Below are 22,318 nucleotides of genomic sequence, written 5' to 3'. Positions count from 1 at the left end.
AAAAAGATAGCCTTAATGACTGGGTCAATAATAGAACATGACAAAAACACCAGAAATCTCTGCACACACACTCCTATCACAAGTCTAGTCAGAAGAAATACATCGATAAGGAAGACAGAATTTTTAAGAAAATAATTTACAAGGGAAATTCTTTATTACTTTCTCAGTTCTAAAATACCATCTTCCTTTTTAAAAATTTAAGACTGAATGACAGATTATTTCCTTTACTGTTGCAAATACTGCAAATTTATCAGCCAAGAGGTAAGTATCAATGTAATTTTCCTTTAAGTTTGAACACATGAGGGAGCAGTAAAACAGATTATAAACCTCATTTGACCTGATCTTACAAAAAGTCACTCCAGCTGGTCTTTAGTCCTGCTCTATCTGCAGAGAGATTTCCAGGACAGATTTGTGTCATTCAGTCCATCCACAATAGGTTGGATACGACAGTCTGTAGTAACTGCCAGGATACCACACTGTATTCTGGGCTGCTTGACTGGCGTTTGGCTTTACATTCCAAGAGTACCTCCTTTGTGAATAGTCCTCTCCAGGGGGACCAGGAGGAGGGACATGGCCTCTCTGGTAAACGTTCTGGTTCTGTGAAAATTTTCTTAAAGAAGACAAAAAGTAATGAATTATTATTAGTTTTAGTAAAATATATTAAAAAGCTTTATAAAGTAATACAGACACTCTGGTTCTACTGTCTTCTGCTTGTACAACCTTAGCAGATAAATTGCTTCATCTTTGGATTTCTTACTTCTTTATAAAATGGAGGTAATACCTTCCATTTTCATGGCTTGTTTTCAAGGTAAATTAAGACAACATATTTAAATTACCTACCACAACACCTTGGCACACAGTAGGTTCCCAGGAGCTATTCCAACCTTTCCCTACAGAGATAAATGCCCACACTTTTCAAATCAAATACTTTCTCCCCAAGTCTTGCAGAGTTGATGTGAGACAGTATTAAGGTATTTATTTTTAAAAACAGAAAGCTGCTTTCACTTTATAAATACATATATAAATTAGCTATAAAGTGTAGAAATTCTAATTATTAACTACACATGCAACAAATTTGGAAAATTAAGACTGAAATTTAATTGCTTCAAAAGCAAGATCGGTAAATTTATTACATCATACTGGAATTTTACTACTTTTTCCTATAATTTGTATTTACTCTTTAAAAAATAAATAAATAAATAAAGATTTTATTTATTTGAGAGAGAGAGAATGAGAGAGAGAGAACACCTGAGAGGGGATAGGGTCAGAGGACGAAGCAGACTCCCTGCCAAGCAGGAAGCCTGATGCGGGACTCGATCCAGGGACTCCAGGATCACGACCTGAGCCGAAGGCAGTCGCTTAACCAACTGAGCCACCCAGGCGCCCTATTTACTCTTTAAATAACAACCTGGCTCAGTTGGTTAAGCGACTGCTTTCGGCTCAGGTCATGATCCTGGAGTCCCAGGATCGATTCCCACATCGGACTCCCTGTTCAGCGGGGAGTCTGCTTCTCCCTCTGACCCTCCCCCCTCTCATGTGCTCTCTCTCTCATTCTCTCTCTCTCAAATAAACAAATAAAATCTTTAAAAAATAAAAAAAAAATAACAACCTTCTTTATTCTGCAAACTTTACCACTATTAATAGAGCCTAAGAATGCAAGTCCTTTTTGGTAATCACATCAAATTGTTGGCTTAAACTAAGTTTAAAATCAATGCAATTTTCTAAGTCCTTTTCCCAACTGCCTCTGAAAAGTCACATATTACCCCCCATCCTATACTTTATTTTCCAGCCCTGAATGCAAAATATGGAGCAAATGATACCTCTAATCAGCTGACACTGATCAGCTAGAAAACATCAATTCTCACCATTCTCATGTGTTTGCAATAATTTACAATATAAATTTCTATTTCAATTCTAGGAAAGGGGACAGCAGAGATACCTTACTGACTGCTGCAAATCCTGGGTCTGGGTGTGGAAATGCCGAGAAGGTACTGGGTAACCTTGGGTCTGATATAGGTTATACCAATGTCCTTGGTTAACAGACTTAATAGTGGTGTGGACAGGTTCCATCATATGTGTTGCATCTTCAAAACCACTTGATCTGGATACACTGGAATCCCAATTCCTCAAAGAGAACATTCCCACACAGTATTAATGGTTTCCAAATTCTGTAGCCAATTTAGTGAGGATATTTCGGCCCATGAAAATAAGAATCCCATCCTCCCCTCCCCGTTTGTTTAGAGTTCCCCGAGCAAGTAAATAAGCTACAAGAAGAATGGATATGTACAACTTAAATGATGTAAAAAAAGATCTCCCTAACCGGAGATCTCACATATAAAATGCAACTTACTTTCTGATGGGACCTTTCTGAAGGTCTTCAATGTAGTTCTGTCTTTCCAAGCAATGTCCGCGGCACCTATTGAATACTGAAGAGTGGATGAACTGTTAGAAATCACTGTACAAATAGCAAATCTTTCCCAGAGAAAGCAGATCAAAGCTGAAATCCACTGACTAATTATTCAGCCAGTTATACCTCACTATTTCCAGATACATCCCTTTATAAACTTTCGGCAAAAGAATGTATTGTGTCAGAGCAAATGAATTACAAACATTCCTTTTTTCTAAAATTTGAGAAATTCATCTACATTTTTATAAAAGGAAAATATACTTTTATAAAAAGGAAAAAATAGTGACAACCCTCATACTTACATTCAATTGCATCATCTGGCCTCATGCCTTGTACATCAATCAAATATCTAATAAAACAACATAATTCAAGTCATTTATATATATGAAAAGAAAAAAATCAAGTGTTTTCAAAAAAGGTCCAATTTCACTTAAAAATATAGATCTAAAAATCCTAAGAAAATATTAGCACATCTAATCCAATAATTATTAAAGAATGATATATCATGACCACAAAAAGACTTTATTCCAAGGATGACCCAACTTTAGCAAATCTATTAATATAATTATTTACATTAACACAACAATTTAATTAATAAATGAAAGAGAAGAAAATACAGGACCAAACTGGCAGACGTTAAAAAGGTATCTGATAAAAATACAACAGTCATTTTTGTTTTTTTGGTTTTGTTTTTTAAGATTTTATTTATTTATTTGAGAGAGAGTGAGAGAGCAGAGCAGGGGGGAGGGGCAGAGGGAGAAGCAGACTCCCCGCTGAGCAGGAAGCCCAACATGGGGCTCAATCCTGGGGCCCTGGGATCATGACCTGAGCTGAAGGCAGACGCCTAACCCACTGAGCCACCCAGGCACCCCACAACAGTCATTTTTATCAAAGTGTTTTATATACTAGAAACAGGAGACTTAATATGACAGAGTATTTATCAGGAACCAACAATAGCAAAAGACAAATGGGGAAGAATATTAACATCAAATCTAAATACCATCTAACCAACTGTATGGGCCAGAAGCAGCTTAGGAGTCACTCTCACCGCCAGCCATCTCTCCCTCACCCTCATCTGCAACATACTACCAAGTCCTAACAATGTGCATCTCTAGAATATGTCCACATCCTTCTACCCAAATGACCACCACACCCTGGTCCAAGCCACCATCATGCCTTGATTTCTACAAAAGCCTAACTTTTCTCCTTGCTTCCATTCTTTCCCCCACCCCCGCAGCATATTCTCCAGTTAGCAGCAAAACGATGGCTTGAAAATGCAAATTTGATTATGTTCTATATACTCACCCTTAAAAAAAAGTTCAGTGGTTTTCAATTACTCTTAAGATAAAGTCTAAACACAGACCTGCATGATCTAGCTCCTCCCCATACTTCCAGCTCCATTTTAAACTTTTTTTAAAGTAATCTTTATGGCCAATATGGGGCTTGAACTCAAGATCCCAAGATCAAGAGTCACATGCCCTTCTGACTGAGTCAGCCAGGTGCCCCTCCAGCTCATTTTAAACTTTTTTTTTAAACTAATCTCAAAAAAAACCCCAAAAATGAACAACAAGTAATCTACACACCCAACACGGGGCTCAAACTCATGACCCTGAGATCAAGAGTCACATGCTCTCCCTCCTGAGCCAGCCAGGCACTCCCACCCCCAACCTTTTTTTTTTTTTTTTTAAACTTTTCAGCTCCATTTTAACACCGTATTTCCCATTGCCCAGCCTCCCTGGCTCGTTCCAACACAGCATATGCTTTCCTATTATCAGTCTTTGCTGTTCCTTATGCCCAGAATTCTCTCCCCAGTGTCTAACAGGTTAATACCTCAACATCCTTCAGATATCAGCCCAAACATCCCCAAAGAAACATTCTGTATTCTCCATGCTAAGGTCAAATCCCTCCTATTAACATGCTCTTATGTACCATGTCCCTCTCCTTGGCATTTGTCAGAGCTCTAATTCCACATGCATTTGTGTGATTCCTGAATGTCTATTCTCTCTCTAGACTGTTAGAGTTCACAAAAAGCAAGTCAAGTCTCCGAAGTCTTTTTGCTAGCACCCAGCACGGTGCTTACAGAGAACAGATGCTCAGTCTTTTCTGAATGAACAAATGTATAAATTCTTTGATTCAAAAATTCCATTCTGAGTGAAATTATCTGAGAAAATAGCATATATATTCAAATTTGTTCATATAGGAATGTTCACTGATTCAGTGTTTTATTTTATTTTTTTTTAAAGATTTTATTTATTTATTTGAGAGAGAGAGAATGAGAGAGAGCAAGCACATGAGAGGGGGGAGGGTCAGAGGGAGAAGCAGACTCCCTGCCGAGCAGGGAGCCTGATGCGGGACTTGATCCAGGGACTCCAGGATCATGACCTGAGCCGAAGGCAGTCGCTTAACCAACTGAGCCACCCAGGCGCCCTGATTCAGTGTTTTAAAATATTAAAAACTTCTGACTTTTATGTTCATCAGGAAGCAAAGGAACAATGCAGCTTCTAAAAAAGAATGAGGTTTCCAAATACTTTCACAGGAAGATGTCCACAATATATTAAATTATAAAACGGGGTATCTAAAATATTACACGATTAAATTACATGTATATACTTGTATCTCTCTGCATTTTTAAGTCTGAAAAAATACATACTAAATTATTACTGGTGGTAATCTTTGGGTGAGGAGCAAGACTGCTTTCTACTTCATACCTTTCAATACCAACTGCATTGTTTGCAACTAGCTTACACTACTATTGTAAACAAAACAACTTAAACGTGGTCTGTCTTTTGGGGTTGGCAACTCACCTGCAGATGAGATAGCCAGTCCTGTTTAAACCATGGGTACAATGAACACCAATGAGTTTGTCTACAAAACAAGGAATACGGAGTTAAGTAAGTGAAGTAGATACATTTCTAGAATTTTCTTTAGAGTACCATTTATTAGTTGCCACAACACTACCACTCCCCTGAAGAGGAATAACTGATAGAGAGTGTGTTATTTTAGGAATACACTATAAAGAATTATCTAACATAAAGTAGAAATTCACTGCCTCTGAGAAATTCTGCATAGCCCCTCTTAGCTGCAATCGTGTAAACTGGAGAAGGCCTGGTCAGGTACTAACAGCTAAAATGGCACTGAGAGGAACCCAGCTTCTTAACATAGGATGTCCATCAGCAACTGATTTAATTATAGAAAATGAGAGCAAAAAGAAAAACAAAAACAGGCTAGAAGAATGAAACTTGTTTTTGAGGGAGACAAATCAAATGCCTTTTCTTTGGATACTGAATATGAAAAAGAACAGTTTCTGCGGGACTCATGAATCCCCAAAGCGCTTCCATCCCTTCGCTCATTTGCTGCTCCTCACACACCACAGTCTGTGTGCTGGTGAAGCACCTGGGGAAGCAGCACTGTTCGTATTTTACGATGAAAAAGTGAGAACTGGAGATGTAAGCCCAAGCTGCACAGCAGGCAGACAGAACAAAGACTAGAATCAAGTCTAAGATTTTTCCAACCTGTGCCATAGTATTTCTTAGTCCATCATTAAAAAAAATTACGCGAGGGGCGCCTGGGTGGTTCAAGTGGTGAAGTGTCTGCCTTCGGCTCAGGGGCTCAGGTCATGATCTCCAGGTCCTGGGACTGAGCTCCATGTTGGGCTCCTGGCTCAGCAGGGAGCCTGCTTCTCCCTCTCTCTCTGTCTCTCCCCCTGCTCATGTCCTCTCTCTGCCATCTCTCTGTCTCAAATGAATAAATAAAATCTTAAAAAATAAAATGAATTAAAAAATTATGTGAGAAATTAAATCAAAAACGATCAGGTGTAGTTGATCTCTGCAAAATGTATGTCTGTGACTAGGAGGTGTCTGGTAGGAAAGCACTCGTCCTCTCCTGCCCGAGCTACTATCTCCCTACCTCTAAATTTTGTCTCTTTCAAGTGACCCTTCATATGGAAGAGGTGATCTTCCTAAAATATAAACTCGTAGGGTTGCTCCCTTGCTTAAAAACCTCCATTTAGCACAGCATTTAGAACTCTTTATAAACGGTATCATCAATCTCTCCAACTGAACTGCATGACCACAATGATTCAAACTAGGACTTACAGGGACCTCCATGATCCACCTCCTCCTGCCCCTGCCAACCGCTCAGATCCCATTTCTACACCCTGACCTCACACACGTTCCCCACTCCAGCTACACTGGCCTCCTTACTCAAACATGCCAGCATAGTCATGCCTCAGGGGCTCTGCACCGACTGTTCCCTCTGCTTTGGAACACTGTCCCCCCAAACTCCTCAGATGGCCAATGGTTCCTCACTTCTTTTAAGGCTTTACTCAAATGACATCTTAATAGAGAGGCCCTCCCTGATCACCCAACACACGCATCACTTCTGAATCCTGTTTGCTATTCTCCAAAGCATCTTATCACCATCTGACATTTCATATAGTTACTTATTTATCCCCCTCCCCCATTAGAATGCAGAGTATAAAAGGGCAAGAACTTTCTTCTATTCCTGCTTCCTAGAACAGTGCCTTTAACTTAAAAAGTGTCCTATAAATGTTTGTTGAAAATGAACATGTGAATTCTACGCCCTTTCACACCATCCTCTGGTCATTCCAGAGGCTGCCACCCCCAGGCACAAGGTCAAGGCCTACGCCTTTTGCACCTGTCTCCAAACCGGGACATTCCCTTTCTCATTCTGGCAAAATCCTCTTCCCCACAGCCCAGCTCAAATGCGGTCTCCTCAGTCAGACCTCCCTCAAACTCTCCTCCATATTCCTTAATTGCACTTAATTCTTTTATTATAATTAACCCACTGTCTTATAGGTACCACCCGTTCATCTTCCCAGGTAACTGTTAGTTTCTAATGAACACAGACTGCTATCACCTCTGTATCCCCGTGCCCTACCAACAAATCTAAAAGGCTCTCGGCATTTACCGAACCAACATATTTTCTGAGTCTCTACCAGTTCTAGGCAGTGGAGAGTCTGTGTCCTCTTCATTGGGGAGCCTGGTATCTGTGGGAGGGGCCTAGAGCAGAGGTAGCCAAAATGGATCCTAAGCAAGCCCCGGAGACCGCCAGGGCAGAGAGCAGAGCGAAGGCAGCACTACACAGGCAAACGACCAACACGGGAGAGCGTGTGAACAAACAAGGTCTGCAGAGCCGTTCACGCGGCCTCGGACGGACCTCCAGCCCTCGCAGAACAGAAGGGACAGCGGGGGGGCAGCTGCACGCGCGGGAGCCGGGAAGCCGCGGGCAGGACGGCAGCTGCTCCCGAACGCCTTCCGTCTTACGAGGTAATGTTTCCGAGACACGGTAACACCCATCACAGAATCGACCTCCTCCTTAGACGACGTGGTTGTCAGAGGCAGGGCCGAGCCTCTCAAGTTTTAAAGTTAAAGTACAGGCAAGATCTGGAAACAGGCCTTAAGATATGTGAGAGCTGGGGCCTGCATCAGGCAACCAGGTTACAGTCTGAAAAATTACCTTAAATTCCCATCTCTTTCTCTCTCTCACCTCCCACCCCCTATTTTCCCACCTCCATCTCTATTTTTTCTCCCCTACTCCCTGTTTATGTGTGTGTGTGTATGTATATATGGAATATTTATTCTGTCATATTTACTTAACAAAACATATGCTCCTCAAGCTTAAGTTAGAAAAAGAACAAAATGAGCACACTTGGTCCTTAAGTCAGTGGCTTTCCAAGGACAAAGGATTCCTCAGTCTTAAAATAGGGCAAATACCACATTCTTTCTGATAGCCAGATGCCAGAAATAGATAGGTGGATCCTTAAAATTCAGAAGCTAATAGCTTACTAAGATCTATTTCCCACACAGTAAGGTAGATCTTAAGGCAGGAACAAGAAACACCAGCTTTTTAAAGCCCTTCTGTCTGAATGAGAGGTGGTCGTGTCCCCCTGCATCTGTGCCCAAAGGGGAAAACCGGCAGGAGTATCTGAAATGCGCACGATGGGGACGCTGCCCCGCTGGCGCGCCTTGTTCTGCTCTGCTTCCAGGGCTCCGTCTCCAAACCTTTTCCTTTTGTTGTCTTATATACCCTAAGACCTTGACATCTTTTTTCCTTGTTTTCAGCAGAGGGTCACACAAGCCATGCTCCCCATACCTCTGACCCAATACCCTGACACCCTTAACCTTTTCCCCCGCCTCTCACCTCTGAACCAATAAATAAGACAAAAGAATGTTTTTATTTTAGTATATATTTCCCAGTCACATATTTTAAAAAGAGAGGAGGAAGCTAGTTCATTCACATTTCTCATTAAAACCACTTCTCAAACTAAATTATTTGTGACTATGAAAGGAAAAACACCTCACTCTATCCGCACCATGTGACATTTCTACCTTAACATTATCATATACAACAGGCCTAATGTTAAAACTATTAAAAATAGTAAAAATCCCAAACCCATTCAAAATGCATACCAAAGTTCAGGTAAGAGAAAAAAACCAAACTCACCGTTATCTGTATTTTCTTTTAAAAACTCATTAACAGCACATTTGAATTTAAAAATAGTGTCATCATCAGGCACCTGATGCCCAATTGTATAAATTTTTAAGTAAGGAATAGTTTCTGGTAAGTCCTGTAAGGCAAAACCATGAAAATATGTATTATTTCATTTGTAAGGAAAGAAGTAAAAAAATAATCAGAGAAGCCAGACTATAAACCAAGAGATTATTAATAAACATAGTTTGTCAGTAATTCTGATAAAAGAGCCATTTTTTCTCCAGGCTGTTCCAACCGGGAAGTATCATCTGATTTTCATTAAAACTACAGAATGGAAAAAAACAAAAACAAAAAAACCCTACAGAATGGATAGGCAATAGGCATACAAGCCTGAAAGCAAGTCCATGTGAATGAATGCATATAAAACGATGAATTATGTAAGTAGTTTTACTTAATGTTTTATATTTTAAGGGTCATAAAGCAGCTGTGATTTAAGCAGAACAGTAGAACAGCATCAGAAAAACTTGGATTTGAATTTTAAGATAAAGCAAATTGCAGGCACTGTTGAGAACTGGTATTCTTGAGGTGGGAGAAATTAGACACCAATAAAAGAAGTGCTTAAGTGAAAATCCTATAGTTCTGAATTTAAATGGAAAGTACCAGTATGAACCTATGATTTATTTTATATTAAAAATAAACATACACATTTCCTAGCCCTGACCACAGAAAAAGCCTAGAAACAACTAATGTCATGTCTAAAAGACTCAGGAGCACTGAGTTTCTAATGAGAAACACTGAGAAGCAACTGGGCAAAGATAGGGCCTCCATTTGTGCCTCAATGAGAATAATAACTGCAATGAAGTACATGATACAAAAAGTAAATAAAATTTATTGGTCATCACTGGAGGATATTAGTGAATCAACTCATTATTTTGATACCTGTTAAATAAAAGAATCATGCCTCTGTAACTGGTCAACCAAATAGATGATGAGGGGAAGCTTCTCTTGATAGAAATATACCCAGCTAATAAATTAAAAAGGAATAGAATTCACTATTTTCTGAAGTCCCAAATGAATTAACAGGTGTAGATATCAATCATCAGTGATTACTAGTATCACAAAAAGAGATAATCACTTTATGTCTCCACAGAAGAACATATCATCACCTCTGAAACTGTCTTGCAAAAAAAAAATTCAAGCCTGAATCTGATCAAGCCTCTAGGTCCAACTACCAATTTACAGGAAATAAAAGGATTGAAGAATATGTTAATAAGACATGCGGAAGGAATCATCAAATCAGAATGAACTACCTGGTTTCTTAAAAAAATAAAATTCACCAGAGGATAAAAAAGAAAGTGAGAGAGACATGGAGGGAGAATCTACAGACTAAATAGAACTTCAGAGACCTAATTATCAAAGGCAAAGTGTGGACCTTATTTGGATTTAATTCAAACTCTTAAAAAACCTTTTTTATGACATTTAAAAGACAATTAAAAATTTGAGTACTGACTGGATATTTAATGTTAAATAATGACAGTAAAAAATAAAAGTCCTGTATTTTAAATATATATACCAAAAATGTACAGGTGAAATTATATGATATATGGTATCTGCTTCAAAATAACATAGAATGGGGTGAAACCAGTAGATATACAGAAGAAACACGATAGCCATCAATTAGTAAAGATTAAAGCTGGATGAGTTCATGGGTGTACAATGTTTACCCACAGTATTATGTCTACTTCTGTGTATGTTTAAAATTTGTGATAACTGTTTAAAAACAAAACGACACTGGAAAACAGTTTGATGGTTTCTCAAAGGTTTCTAAACGTTGAACTACCATATGATCCAGTAACTTCCACTCCTACATATATATTTAGAAGAGTTGAAAGCAGGGATCTGACTCAATACTGGTATACCATCATTCACAGCAGCATTATTCACAATAGCCAAAAAGTGGAAACAACTCAAGTGCCCATCAAAGGTTAACAGATAAACAAAATATGGAATGTATACATAATGGAGTATTTATTAGCCATAAAAAGGAATGACATTTTGTTACATGGATGAACCTTGAAAACATTACGTTTAATGAAGTCAGACACAGAAGGACAAATATTGTAGGATTCCACTCACATGAAGTACCTAGAATAGTCAAATTCACAGAGACAGAAACTACCATAGAGGTTACTGCTGTAGGGAGAGGAAGTGGAATTATTTGTTTAATGGGTGTAGTTTTCCTTTAGAATGATGAAAAACTTTTGGTTATAGACAGTGATGATGGTTACACAACATTGTGAATGTATTTAATACCACTGAATTGAATGCTTATGATTGGTTAAGATGATAATTATTTATGTATATTTGACCACAATAAAAAAAAAAAACAAGAGGAATAACTGAATTTAAGTGTCAATTCTTCCTTTTTTGAGACTCAAGTTTTATCATCTATAAAATTAGCAACTGTAATAATCATCTATCCCCCGAGCATAGCGCAGAGTAAGCACTCAGGAGATACCAGTACTCCTACTACTTCATCAGCAAACGACTGCTGGGAGGATTAACTAAGTTAATGCATGTAAAAGTACTTTTTAAATAGCCAACTGATTTACAAATATTAATAAACTTTAGGTGTTACTGTTGTACAAGGCCATGAAATTGGTCAGAAGGATAATTCCATCCCACTGATATGCCACATAGGCCAACAGATCATACGGGCTTCTGTCTTTTATCAAGAGATATTAGGAAAAGAAAAGCATGAAATTTAGAGAGCAGTTGTCTTTTACCATGATACTCACATGCTCAGGCAACTGCTTAAAATAAGTGCTAAAGACATAATGGATATTCATTTCTTTCCTTTTAGGGCTGCTACTATTCTTACTGAAAGCTTATTTCATTTTCAAAATATGGAACATGGAAGCTTATAAAATTTCTTCAGCACATAGCCTACTGTCCCATATTACAGTTTAATTCATGTCTTTAATCTCATTTTGAGACACCAATTAGAAATACGTACTTAAGGAAACCACCAAGTTCCCTTTTGGAATTATTACCCATGGAAGAAAACCAGGATTCACCTTAGCATAAGATGATAATTCCTGAATTACTAAGCATTATTACAGTATCAGAAAGTAGGTTCTTTTCAATGAAGGGTTCCATTTACCTCTGGTTTATAATAGCGGTGAGTATAAGTTAAATCAATAATTAGTCCAAGTTCTTCATTCTGTTTTTGGATTTTGTTAAAAAGATCCAAGGGTGAAAAACGTTCTTCTGGAGCAAGGTTCTTTTCAAAACTCTGTTAGAGAGAAACAGCAAACATGTGCTTAAAACCCTTTTCCATTTATTCAAGCCTTGTGATGCCAACACACAATGAGATTCAAAGCAGTTTCCATTCTGCTGAAATTTACAAGCTATGTTACAATCCTTTCTTCTAGAGATGAGAGGGAAGAAAATAAGCTCACTTCTAATGTATTTATTTGTGTTTGTTGTATGTTGATCTCCTAACCAGACTTTAACTCCCAGAAGGCTGGGACTGCATCAATTTTGCCCACCACTGTATCTCCAGCTCCATGTGGAACACCTATAAATAGGTACTTCTTTTGTTTTGTTTTTTTAAAGATTTTAATTATTTATTTTGACAGAGAAAGACACAGCGAGAGAGGGAACACAAGCAGGGGGAGTGGGAGAGGGAGAAGCAGGCTTCCCGCGGAGCAGGGAGCCCGATGCGGGGCTCGATCCCAGGACCCTGGGATCATGACCTGAGCCGAAGGCAGATGCTTAACGACTGAGCCACCCAGGTGCCCCTAAAAAGGTACTTCTAAATACTTCTTGAATACTCATATATACGAAGGGTGGCTTTTATTGCTAAATATTCTTTTATGTATTTGGCTTATTTACGTACTCTGCTCATGGATCTGTTTGGTTATTCAAATGCGAGCAACACGCTTTTTTGGGGGGGCGGTGATTAATAGACTAGTTTTTAGAGCAGTTCTAGGTTCAAAGCAAAACTGAGCAGAAAGCAGAGTTCCTTCTTATACCCTCTCTCCTTTACCCCACACAGCTTTCCCCCATCAACATTCCAAACCACTGTGGTCCATCTGTTAGAATAATCAATGAACCAACACTGACACGTCATTTTCAAAGTCCACAGTTTACGTTACAAATCATTATGTATTGTACATTCTATGGGTTTTGATCAATGTATGACACGTATTTACCCTTATAGTATCACACAGAATAGTTTCACTGCCCTAAAAATCCCCTGTGCTCTAGCAACACTTTTTTTTTTTTTAAAGATTTTATTTATTTATTTGACAGAGAGAGAGCACAAGTAGGCAGAGTGGTAGACAGAGGGAGAAGGAGAAGCAGGCTCCCCGCCAAGCAGGGAGCCCGATGCAGAGCTCGATCCCAGGACCCCGGGACCATGACCTGAGCCAAAGGCAGGCGCTTAACAACTGAGCCACCCCTGAGCACCCCTCTAGCAACACTTTTAATACAGGCTTAATACCTGGCAGGGCTACGTGATCTACTTCCACCATTATTCTTCTTTTTCAGAATTTTCCTGGCTATTTAGGTTTACTTTTCTTTATGAGTTGTAGAATCGGCCTATTTGAGATGATGTTAAATTTATAACAAACTTAGGAAGATTTGACAGATTGATGATGTTGAGTCTTCCACATAATACTGTGAAACTTTTGAACAAGAGTAAATTAATTACAACAAGGCATACATACAATCTCTCCAATAAGCTTCTTGCACACTTGGAGCTGATGGATCATATATCATCTCTAGCCATGTGAACAACTAACTTTAGGTAACTAATTTAAGTCACAAACCCTTTAGGAAGCCTTCCTGTTATCATTTCCCCCTCCTTTGAATTCCTTGGTATTTCTTGCCATGGCATTTATGTGACACTTAACATATTCTATTTTAAATTCCAATGTGCATGAGAAGTGACAGTCAAGTATTGGGGCTGCTTTTCTTTGGGTGACTTCCATAAAACACACAGGAAATCCATGTGACATTTTACTCCCTGACTCTAAGCATGAAAAAACCTGCACTGGGGTGCTTACGCAGCTCTGTAATTCCCTTTACAGTGCCTAAATAATCCCAATGCTGAATACAGATAACCTGAGTATACAGAGCTAGGAGGAGGCTTTTTATCACTATATCATACAGGAAAGATTTGTGGCTGTGTGAAGGAAGGGAAACCGCAGAGTCTTCCTATCTTACTGATGTACTTTTAGGCAAGGGGCTAAGCAGGGACCCTGGTAGAACTCAGGAATCCACTTTTAGAGGCCATGGAGTAGGGAGTTAGGGAATTAGGACAGTTGCACAGAGAAAAGAAGAAATATAGGAGATAATTCACAGTAACCACAAGTGGGGGGGGTTCATTCCACAAATATTTGCTAATATTTATTATATGCCAAACACTATTCAACTTATTCAACAGCACCACGCTTGTGTTAATGGATGTAAGAACCATATGTTTACCTATATGAAAAGACTAGTTTTTAAGTCCAGATGCAGAAGAACTGACATAACAGGTGAGAAAGGAACTCTGACCTATGAGTCACAAATTAAATAAATTCCCAATACATTCAAAGTAGGCTTTTTCAGATACCAATCCATTCTATGCTGGGCAGTTTAATGAGACATGAGTCTCTTCTTGCCTTTTTTATACTGGCCAAATGCTTTTCCCACCTATTCCTTCCTTATTTCAAACAAAAACACAATTTTCAGAATTTCCTTGCTGAAATCCTGACTTACTAATCCAGGTCATTGGGGTTCTTTTTTTTGGGGGGGGAAGGGGTTTGGTTATGATGATGGGAGTGAAGAGGTCTTATTAGCATTTAGTCAATGCGGATCATGGGTGCTAGAAATCTTGCCAAATTCATACAATCCTACAAATGTGTCTCACACCTTTTTTTTTTTTTTAGATAAGAGACTTTATTGCCCTGCAATTAAAAGTATTCAAACAGGGGCACCTGGGTGGCTCAGTCAGTTAAGCATCTGCCTTCAGCTCAGGTCATGATCCCAGGGTCCTGGGATTAAGCCCCACGTCGGGCTCCCTGCTCAGCGGGGAGTCTGCTTCTCCCTCTCCCTCTGCCATTCCCTCTGCTTGTGCTCTTTCTCTCTCTCTCAAATACATACATAAAATGTTAAAAAATAATAATAATAAAATAAAAGTATTCCAACACTTATTTTTCTACATAGCTTACTGTGAGTGATCAGTGTTAAATAAAAATATTAATTTTCATCATCTGCTTCATGTCTTCTTAACCAATTCTTCATTTTTCATTCCAACTGCATGCCTTTGAGGCAATGAAGAATTTTCTACCACCTTAGTTATGGACTGGAACATTCACCTGCAGCTACCTAAATGCTCATTACATGCAGTTGTGCTCCTAGTGGTTTTATCGCAGCCATCCTCGGAGAGTTTTCAGAAAACGTCAGGACGATCTTCATTCATCTTCCCCTCACAGGCTCTGTTGCACCTCCAAGAGCCCGGTGACAGGCCTGTAGGTGCTGCTGCCCCCCCCCCACCCCACATCGTGCCTCGGCGGCCACGCGGACAATGACTTTTGAATATCCTGTTCAATGCTCATACAGGTGAAAAACTGTTTCATAATTATCTAAGCCTTAAAATCTAACTTCATTTCACAAATAAATACAAGAGTTTTTCTGCCTAGTTTTAAAGTACATTGAATTTTCCAAGATAGTAATCACAGTATCAGCCAAGGAAAGGTCGTATACTTTGTTTTATTTGAAAATCTACTAAGAGCTGTTCACTGTCACGGAAATTCCTGCCAGTAAGGCAAGAAAATCCACCTAGTTCAATCTGCATTTGCAGTTTTTGTATTCATGGTGCAAGTTAACTGACTACGTTTTTATTTCTAATATAGTCATGCCCAAATATTTACATATTGAAATTTTTTTTAATTATTTTTTTTTATTTAAAGATTTTATTTATTTGACAGAGAGAGACACAGAGAGAGAGGGAACACAAGCGGGGAGTGGGAGGGGGAGAAGCAGGCTTCCTGTGGAGCAGGGAGCCTGATGTGGGGCTCGATCCCAGGACCCTGAGATCATGACCTGAGCTGAAGGCAGACGCTTAACAACTGAGCCACCCAGGTGCCCCTACATATTGAAATTAATACATATTACTTTATTATAAGTTACTTTATTTATTGTTTATATTATTGGTTTCAGCATTACATTGATTTTTTTCTTTAAAATTAAGTATGGAAGTAGTATTTATTATGAATTTTATTTCAGAATAGTAAAGGGGATATAACAAAGTATTTGCTATTAAAAAGGGACAATGGAGGGGTGCCTGGCTGGCTCAGTTGGTAGAGCATGTGGCTCTTTTTTACTTATTTATTTGACAGAGAGAGAGAGAGAGAGAGAGCGCACAAGCAGGAAGAACGGCAGGCAGAGGGAGAGGGAGAAGCAGGCTCCAGATGAGCAGAGCGCCTGACATGGGCTCGATCTCAGGACCCCGAGATCATGACCTGAGCCAAAGGCAGACACTTAACCAACTGAACCACCCAGGCACCCCCACTTTTTTTTTGACCCTGAGATCAAGACGTGAGCTGAGATCAAGAGTCAGACACTTAACCAACTGAGCCACCCAGGCGCCCCTGAGCATGGGACTCTTGACCTTTGGGTCGTGAGTTCAAGCCCCACATTGGGTACAGAGATTACTATAAAAAATAAAAACTTAAAAAAAAGGGGGGGGGATGGAGTGTGACATGGTTGAGCACCAGTGTTCTACATCATGAATTCGGATTTGTGAAATACTGAATCAACTTTTGCTCACCTTTTTCAAAGGAACTTTGAAAGCAATGAAACGAGTCCCAGGCATCCGTTGTCCAACTGGGAGGTAGTCTTTCCACCTATTAATACATTTTTTGTTAGCCAAATTTTATGTTAGCCCATCTCCCTGCATAAAATGAAGGCTCCTTGTAAATGGAAACCATAGCCCACACAATAGGTCCCCTCCTCTTTGCTTTGAATTTTGTTGTTCCACTTATTCAACACCATTTAGTAACAACTTCTACCGTCCTAGATACAAGGCAACAAAACAGTGCAAAGGTCTCAACAAATAGGGCAGATCTAAAACCAGAGTTGGCCAGTACTTTTGTTTCCCTGATAAAACCTAGACTAATCCTGATTACCAAGATGTCATTGATACATACCTGTTGAAATAATTTAAATTCAATTCTTTCACTTCACAGTTTATTTTTAGTCCTTATACAACTGATGCCTTCAAAATCAGTCAATAGGGAACTTCAAGTTCATATTTTAAAAGACAACCTGATAGAAAAGGGACCATGAACTTCACTTAGTAATGTTAGGAGTCACAGTGAAAAGTGATATTTGAGCTGATGTCTGTAGGATGAGTTAGTTAACTAAGGTTAATTCAGTATAGCTGAAGCACAGAAAGTGAGGACAAAAGTGGCACAAGATGGGGCTGGAGAAGCAAGAGAGAAGTCTAGAATATGCAGAGTCTTAAAGACTATGTGTAAAAAGTTTCTTTTTATTATTTTATTTTAAAGGTTTTATTTATTTATTTGACAGCGAGAACAGGAACACAAGCAGGGGGAGTGGAAGAGGGAGCAGCAGGCTTCCTGCAGAACAGGGAGCCCAATGTGGGACTCGATCCCAGGACCCTGGGATCATGACCTAAGCCGAAGGCAGACGCTTAACGACTGAGCCACCCAGGCGCCCAGTTTCTTTTTATTCTTAAAACAATGTTTTTGGTATATGTTTATGAGCAATATTTGAACTAGTCTATTAAAAGGACTTCTTGTGTGAAGAATGGATTGGAAGGCAACAAGAGTAGATACACGTACACTAGTCAGGACCTAACTGCAACAGATCAGGCAAATTCTGTCTTAGGATGCTGACAGAGAGAAGCTGACAGATTAAAGATATTCAGGAGTTAAAATGAAGGGGACTTGATGTAGGAAAGGGAGGAAAGGAAGGTCTCAAGGAATACAAGAGTTCAATGCACACACGAGCAAGGTCTCAAAATTAAACATTTGTACAGAAGCAGCGGTCAACAAATGAGACGTGTTAGGAAGCAACAGTATGTGATCCCTGTGATTCTTGGAAACAATATAAAATCAACTTTTTCGGTGGAAAGTTCGGACGTCCTGGCGGGTTTTTTTCACTCGAACTTGGTTCTTATTAGTCATATTTGCTGTGCCAAAATAACACGGCACGAGAAATTGTGGGAGACTCCAATCTGGTAATTAAGGGGTGTCCCCAACACTGGCAGTCCCATCTTAAAAAGCCGTCCCTCTGCATTTTACCGGAAAAGCAATGGCCAGAGCCTCGCTTTTAACAGAATGGGGAGAAATCAGAACCTCACAGATGATCAGATACTGTGGGCGGAGCAGCGAGAGCATCACTGCCTCCCAGCTAGGGCGGACCGGCCAAGCGCTCGGCGGGGACTGGGGCAGATAGACACCACAAGCGATGGAGCCCAGGCCCGGGAGCTCCGAGCTGCAAGGCCACGCCCAGGGGCCAAGGCGGATTACCTTTCCGGGACGTGGTTTCCGCGCTTCTTCTTGGCCGAGCTACGTCCAGAGAACGCCCGTCCCTGGCCCCAGCCGCCGCGGGCATGATGCCACTGGCTCATCTGGGCCCCAAGATGCCGCCCACCCAACGGCAAGAGCGACAAAGCCGCCAGCCCAGGGCCCTCGGTGCCAAAACAAGATCCCGGACCGGAAGCGAATAGGCAGCAACCCACGCAGTTCCCGGGCCCTTTACTACTGCGCACGCGCCACCGACAGACGTGATGACGTCACCACGCTGGCTGGCCGACTGTAGTTTGATTACTAAACAGGAGTCAGGGAACCACAGTGCCCTCCTAAGCTGGGGGCCGGTAGCACAGGTTCGATGAGCGTGTACGTACACTTAAGAATTCAAATAGTACAGGATATGGAATGAAAGTTAAGTCTCACTTCTGCAGTTCCTTGTGTGGTTCTTCCAGATATTTTCCAACTGCTCACATTCATACTTATTGTGTGTGTGTGTGTGTGTATACACTTGTACATATATGGATATCTCCTATTTTATACAAAAGCAGTTAGTATATGTATCCTACAATCTATCTTGGGTACTGATTTTCCCAGTCAATTTATGCATACATCCGTTCTGTTCTTTTTAATGCCTGGTATGCATAGTATTTCATTGATTATAAGAAACATAATCTATATATCCAGTCCAATATTGATGGACTTTTAGTTATTTTCAGGTTTTTGTTCTCTGTTACAGACAGGCTGCAACGTAAATGCCCTGAAATATGTATACGTCTGTATCTAAAAACCTAGAGATAGAACTGTTGGAGTGGGGCGCCTGGGTGGCTCAGTCGGTTAAGCGACTGCCTTGGGCTCAAGTCATGATCCTGGAGTCCCGGGATCGAGTCCCGCATCGGGCTCCCTGCTCAGCGGGGAGTCTGCTTCTCCCTCTGACCCTCTGACCCTCCTCCCTCTCGTACTCTCTGTCTCTCATTCTCTCTCTCGCAAATAAATGAATAAAATCTTTAAAAAAAAAAAAAACTGTTGGAGTGAAAGATATGTAGACTTTAAAATTTTGAAAGATACTGCCTCACTACCCTCCAAAAATACCGTACCAGCCTGCACTCCCACTCACGGTGAAACTATTACTGGATTGTTATCATGCACTAGGTTTCACATTAGAGGTTGACAGTAGGTATTTAGGTTATAGACAAAACAAAAAAATACCTAAGAGAGAGAAGAGTAAAAGCTCAAGTCTAAGGTTGCCACACAGTATCAGGCATAGGGATCTGTACCTGGTAGAAAAACTCTGAATTTCTGCTATACATGGAACAGCAAAGGACAGCATGTCCTGTAGTAGGTCTGAAGGCAGAATAGAGTACTGAATTCCAGCTATAATAGCTTGGTTTTTTTGTTACTTTTTTTTTTTTAAGATTTTATTTATTTATTTGAGAGAGAGAGAATAAGAGACAGAGAGCACGAGAGGGAAGAGGGCAGAGGGGGAAGCAGACCCCCCGCTGAGCAGGGAGCCCGACGTGGGACTCCATCCTGGGACTCCAGGATCATGACCTGAGCCGAAGGCAGTCGCTTAACCAACTGAGTCACCCAGGCGCCCCTTTTTGTTACTTTTGTTACTTATTTTTTAGTTTCTAATTTCTGAAAGTATTTTATATACACAGTTCGTCTTCACAACCACTTGAGATCTGGACAAACTGAGGGTCAGGAAGATCAGAGTTATTGAGTAAATGATGAAATGAATGGGTAAAAAGATCACTAGCTTTAACATTTCTGGGACAGTCATATTCTAGCCAAGTTTAAGTCCATAAGCATTTACAATTCTGAAAACTTACACATAATGTAAAACAGGTAAGTATTATCAAATTGCTATTTGGAAAAAGAAAAGATTTAAGATAGCACAGCACGTTTGCAAACTTACAATTAGGTACATTCAAATTTGGTGCTCAATCATAAAATATTCTTTTGGAATTTATGAAAAAAATATTCAATAGGCATAGAGTGGCCAAAAAGTATGAATGGTACATATATCTACAGATATGATAATATATAAAAGGTGACTTAAATCTATCAGAAACTACAAAAGGTATATTGGTCTTGCACTTCCAATGTGCTAAAAACCACAACAAACTCAGTTATAATTGATACAAGAAAATCCAGACCTAGGCAGGGAGCCGGCTTCTCCCTCTCTGCGGCTCCCCCTGCTTGTGCTCTCTCTCTCTCTCTCTGACAAATAAATAAGACCTTTTAAAAAAAACCCTAGGGCGCCTGGGTGGCTCAGTTGGTTGGGCGACTGCCTTTGGCTCAGGTCATGATCCTGGAGTCCCTGGATCGAGTCCCGCATCGGGCTCCCTGCTCGGCAGGGAGTCTGCTTCTCCCTCTGACCCTCCCCCCTCTCATGTGCTCTCTCTCATTCTCTCTCTCTCAAATAAATAAAAAAATAAAATAAAATAAAATAAAAAATAAAATAAAAAAAATAAAAAAAACCCCTATGTTCTACAAACATACCAATCAATGATACAAATGAGGTAATATGACAAAAAAGTGAAAAAATATATTTAAGATCATCCTCTTTAGTGTAGAGAGTTCATGGCAGTTGCTGCACTATCTAGTTGCATAAATAATTTAATGACTATAAGATATTAAATACTAAAATATGTTATTATATAAGTTACATTATAATCAATATGTTGTATATGAATTAATATTATAATTGTTATGTCAGTGTTATACTAATATGTATATATAAATTTACATTTATATGTATATGAACATGTATATAATTGCATGTTCTGTTAATACAAAATGAGGCCAAAATGTGTCAACTTACTTTTTTTTTAAGAGTTTATTTACTTGTCAGAGAGAGAAAGCGAGCGCACAAGCAGGGGGAGTGGCAGGCAGAGGGAGAGCAGGCTCCCAGGGAGCCTGATGCGGGGCTTGATCCCAGGACCCCGGGATCGTGACCTGAGCCAAAGGCAGATGCTTAACGACTGAGCCACCCAGGCGTCCCAGTGTCAATTTATTTCTCACAGAAAGCAAAAATCCACATGAATCTCTTTTTTCCTGTACTCTTCCCACGCATGTTCCCTATCCTCAAAGAATGTCCTCTTCTTTCTCTAACTATTCTCCTCCTCATTTTGCCTGATCTTGCACCCAAGCATGGCAGGCAGAGAATCCTAGAGGCCCAAGATTCTACAGTGGCTGTTTGCAAGGGGGGGCGGAGGCTACAGTAACTGCCACACTGGATACACTTAACTGAGAAGGAAAAAGGGAAAGTATCCCAAATGCCACCAATGCCTTTTACCTATAAAAGAACGGGATGGCAGGATGCCCATGTGGCCCAAAGAGCCAGAGGTAGCGAATTGTGGGCAAAAGAATTGCAACCAAATGCTGGAAAAGGAAAGGTCTGCCATCAGCTGTGTCCTCCAGCTCTCTGGTATTTGCTTCTAATGGGCAGAATTCATTTTGGGAAGCATCAGGCACTGAAAAGAAGACTCCTGCTGCTGGAAGTTGACCAGAAGTAACATCCAGGAGTGTAAGAATGCAAGATCAAGGCTTGTCCCAGAAACAATGCCCATGAGGAAAGAGAGAAGAGAGATCTAAGTCCAACCTGGCCCAGCCCAGCGCAGTCCAAGAAAGTTAGGATTCAAGGAGAAGAATGAAAGAGAAGAGCCTGCACCACATCGTTCCCCACAAGGTGCATTCAACGAACTTCACCCTATTCTTTAACCAAATTACCAGAAGAGCTCTTTAATCCCTTCCTTTGCTCCTTAAAAGCTGCAGTAAGTTCACTAATCAGATTGACTATTATTTCAGAACACCCGTAATTGTTCAACCTAGATGTGCCTTTCCTTTGCTTCTAAGGATGTTAATGAACTGTATATATAATTATAAATGTAGAATACACAAGATA

At 40.0% G+C, this 22,318-nt stretch overlaps 1 protein-coding gene across 2 annotated transcripts; it reads right to left on the bottom strand.

Moving 5' to 3' along the window:
* Nucleotides 1-128: 128 nt before the first annotated feature.
* On the bottom strand, nt 129-18,798 carry DUSP11 (dual specificity phosphatase 11). Of its 2 annotated transcripts, XM_021699096.1 has the most exons (9): nt 18,409-18,798; nt 16,683-16,758; nt 12,024-12,155; nt 8,873-8,996; nt 5,212-5,272; nt 2,710-2,756; nt 2,351-2,426; nt 1,940-2,125; nt 129-610 (listed from the first exon to the last, which is right to left on the bottom strand). In XM_021699096.1, the coding sequence occupies exons 1-9, from the start codon at nt 18,507-18,509 to the stop codon at nt 415-417; spliced, it is 999 nt and encodes a 332-aa protein (XP_021554771.1). In that variant the 5' UTR covers nt 18,510-18,798; the 3' UTR covers nt 129-414. The 2 variants fall into 2 exon arrangements, with proteins under 2 accessions (XP_021554771.1, XP_021554772.1); XM_021699097.2 differs by lacking the exon at nt 1,940-2,125 and having other exon boundaries at nt 18,409-18,640.
* Nucleotides 18,799-22,318: the final 3,520 nt, after the last annotated feature.

This window comes from Neomonachus schauinslandi, chromosome 10 (genome assembly GCF_002201575.2).
Source record: "Neomonachus schauinslandi chromosome 10, ASM220157v2, whole genome shotgun sequence".
Classification (NCBI taxonomy): Eukaryota; Metazoa; Chordata; class Mammalia; order Carnivora; family Phocidae; genus Neomonachus; species Neomonachus schauinslandi.
Note: the sequence above shows the minus strand (reverse complement) of the source record. Positions and strands in the feature narration are given on the sequence as shown.

What these genes read in the sequence shown, in the direction of transcription:
- DUSP11 (XM_021699096.1), bottom strand. Translation starts at nt 18,509, where the DNA reads ATGAGCCAGTGGCATCATGCCCGCGGCGGCTGGGGCCAGGGACGGGCG. An exon ending in TCAAAGTTCCTTTGAAAAAG is followed by an intron (nt 12,156 to 16,682) that starts GTGAGCAAAAGT and finishes TCTCTCTAACAG; the next exon opens with AGTTTTGAAAAGAACCTTGC. An exon ending in GCCAGATGATGCAATTGAAT is followed by an intron (nt 2,427 to 2,709) that starts GTAAGTATGAGG and finishes TCCACTCTTCAG; the next exon opens with TATTCAATAGGTGCCGCGGA.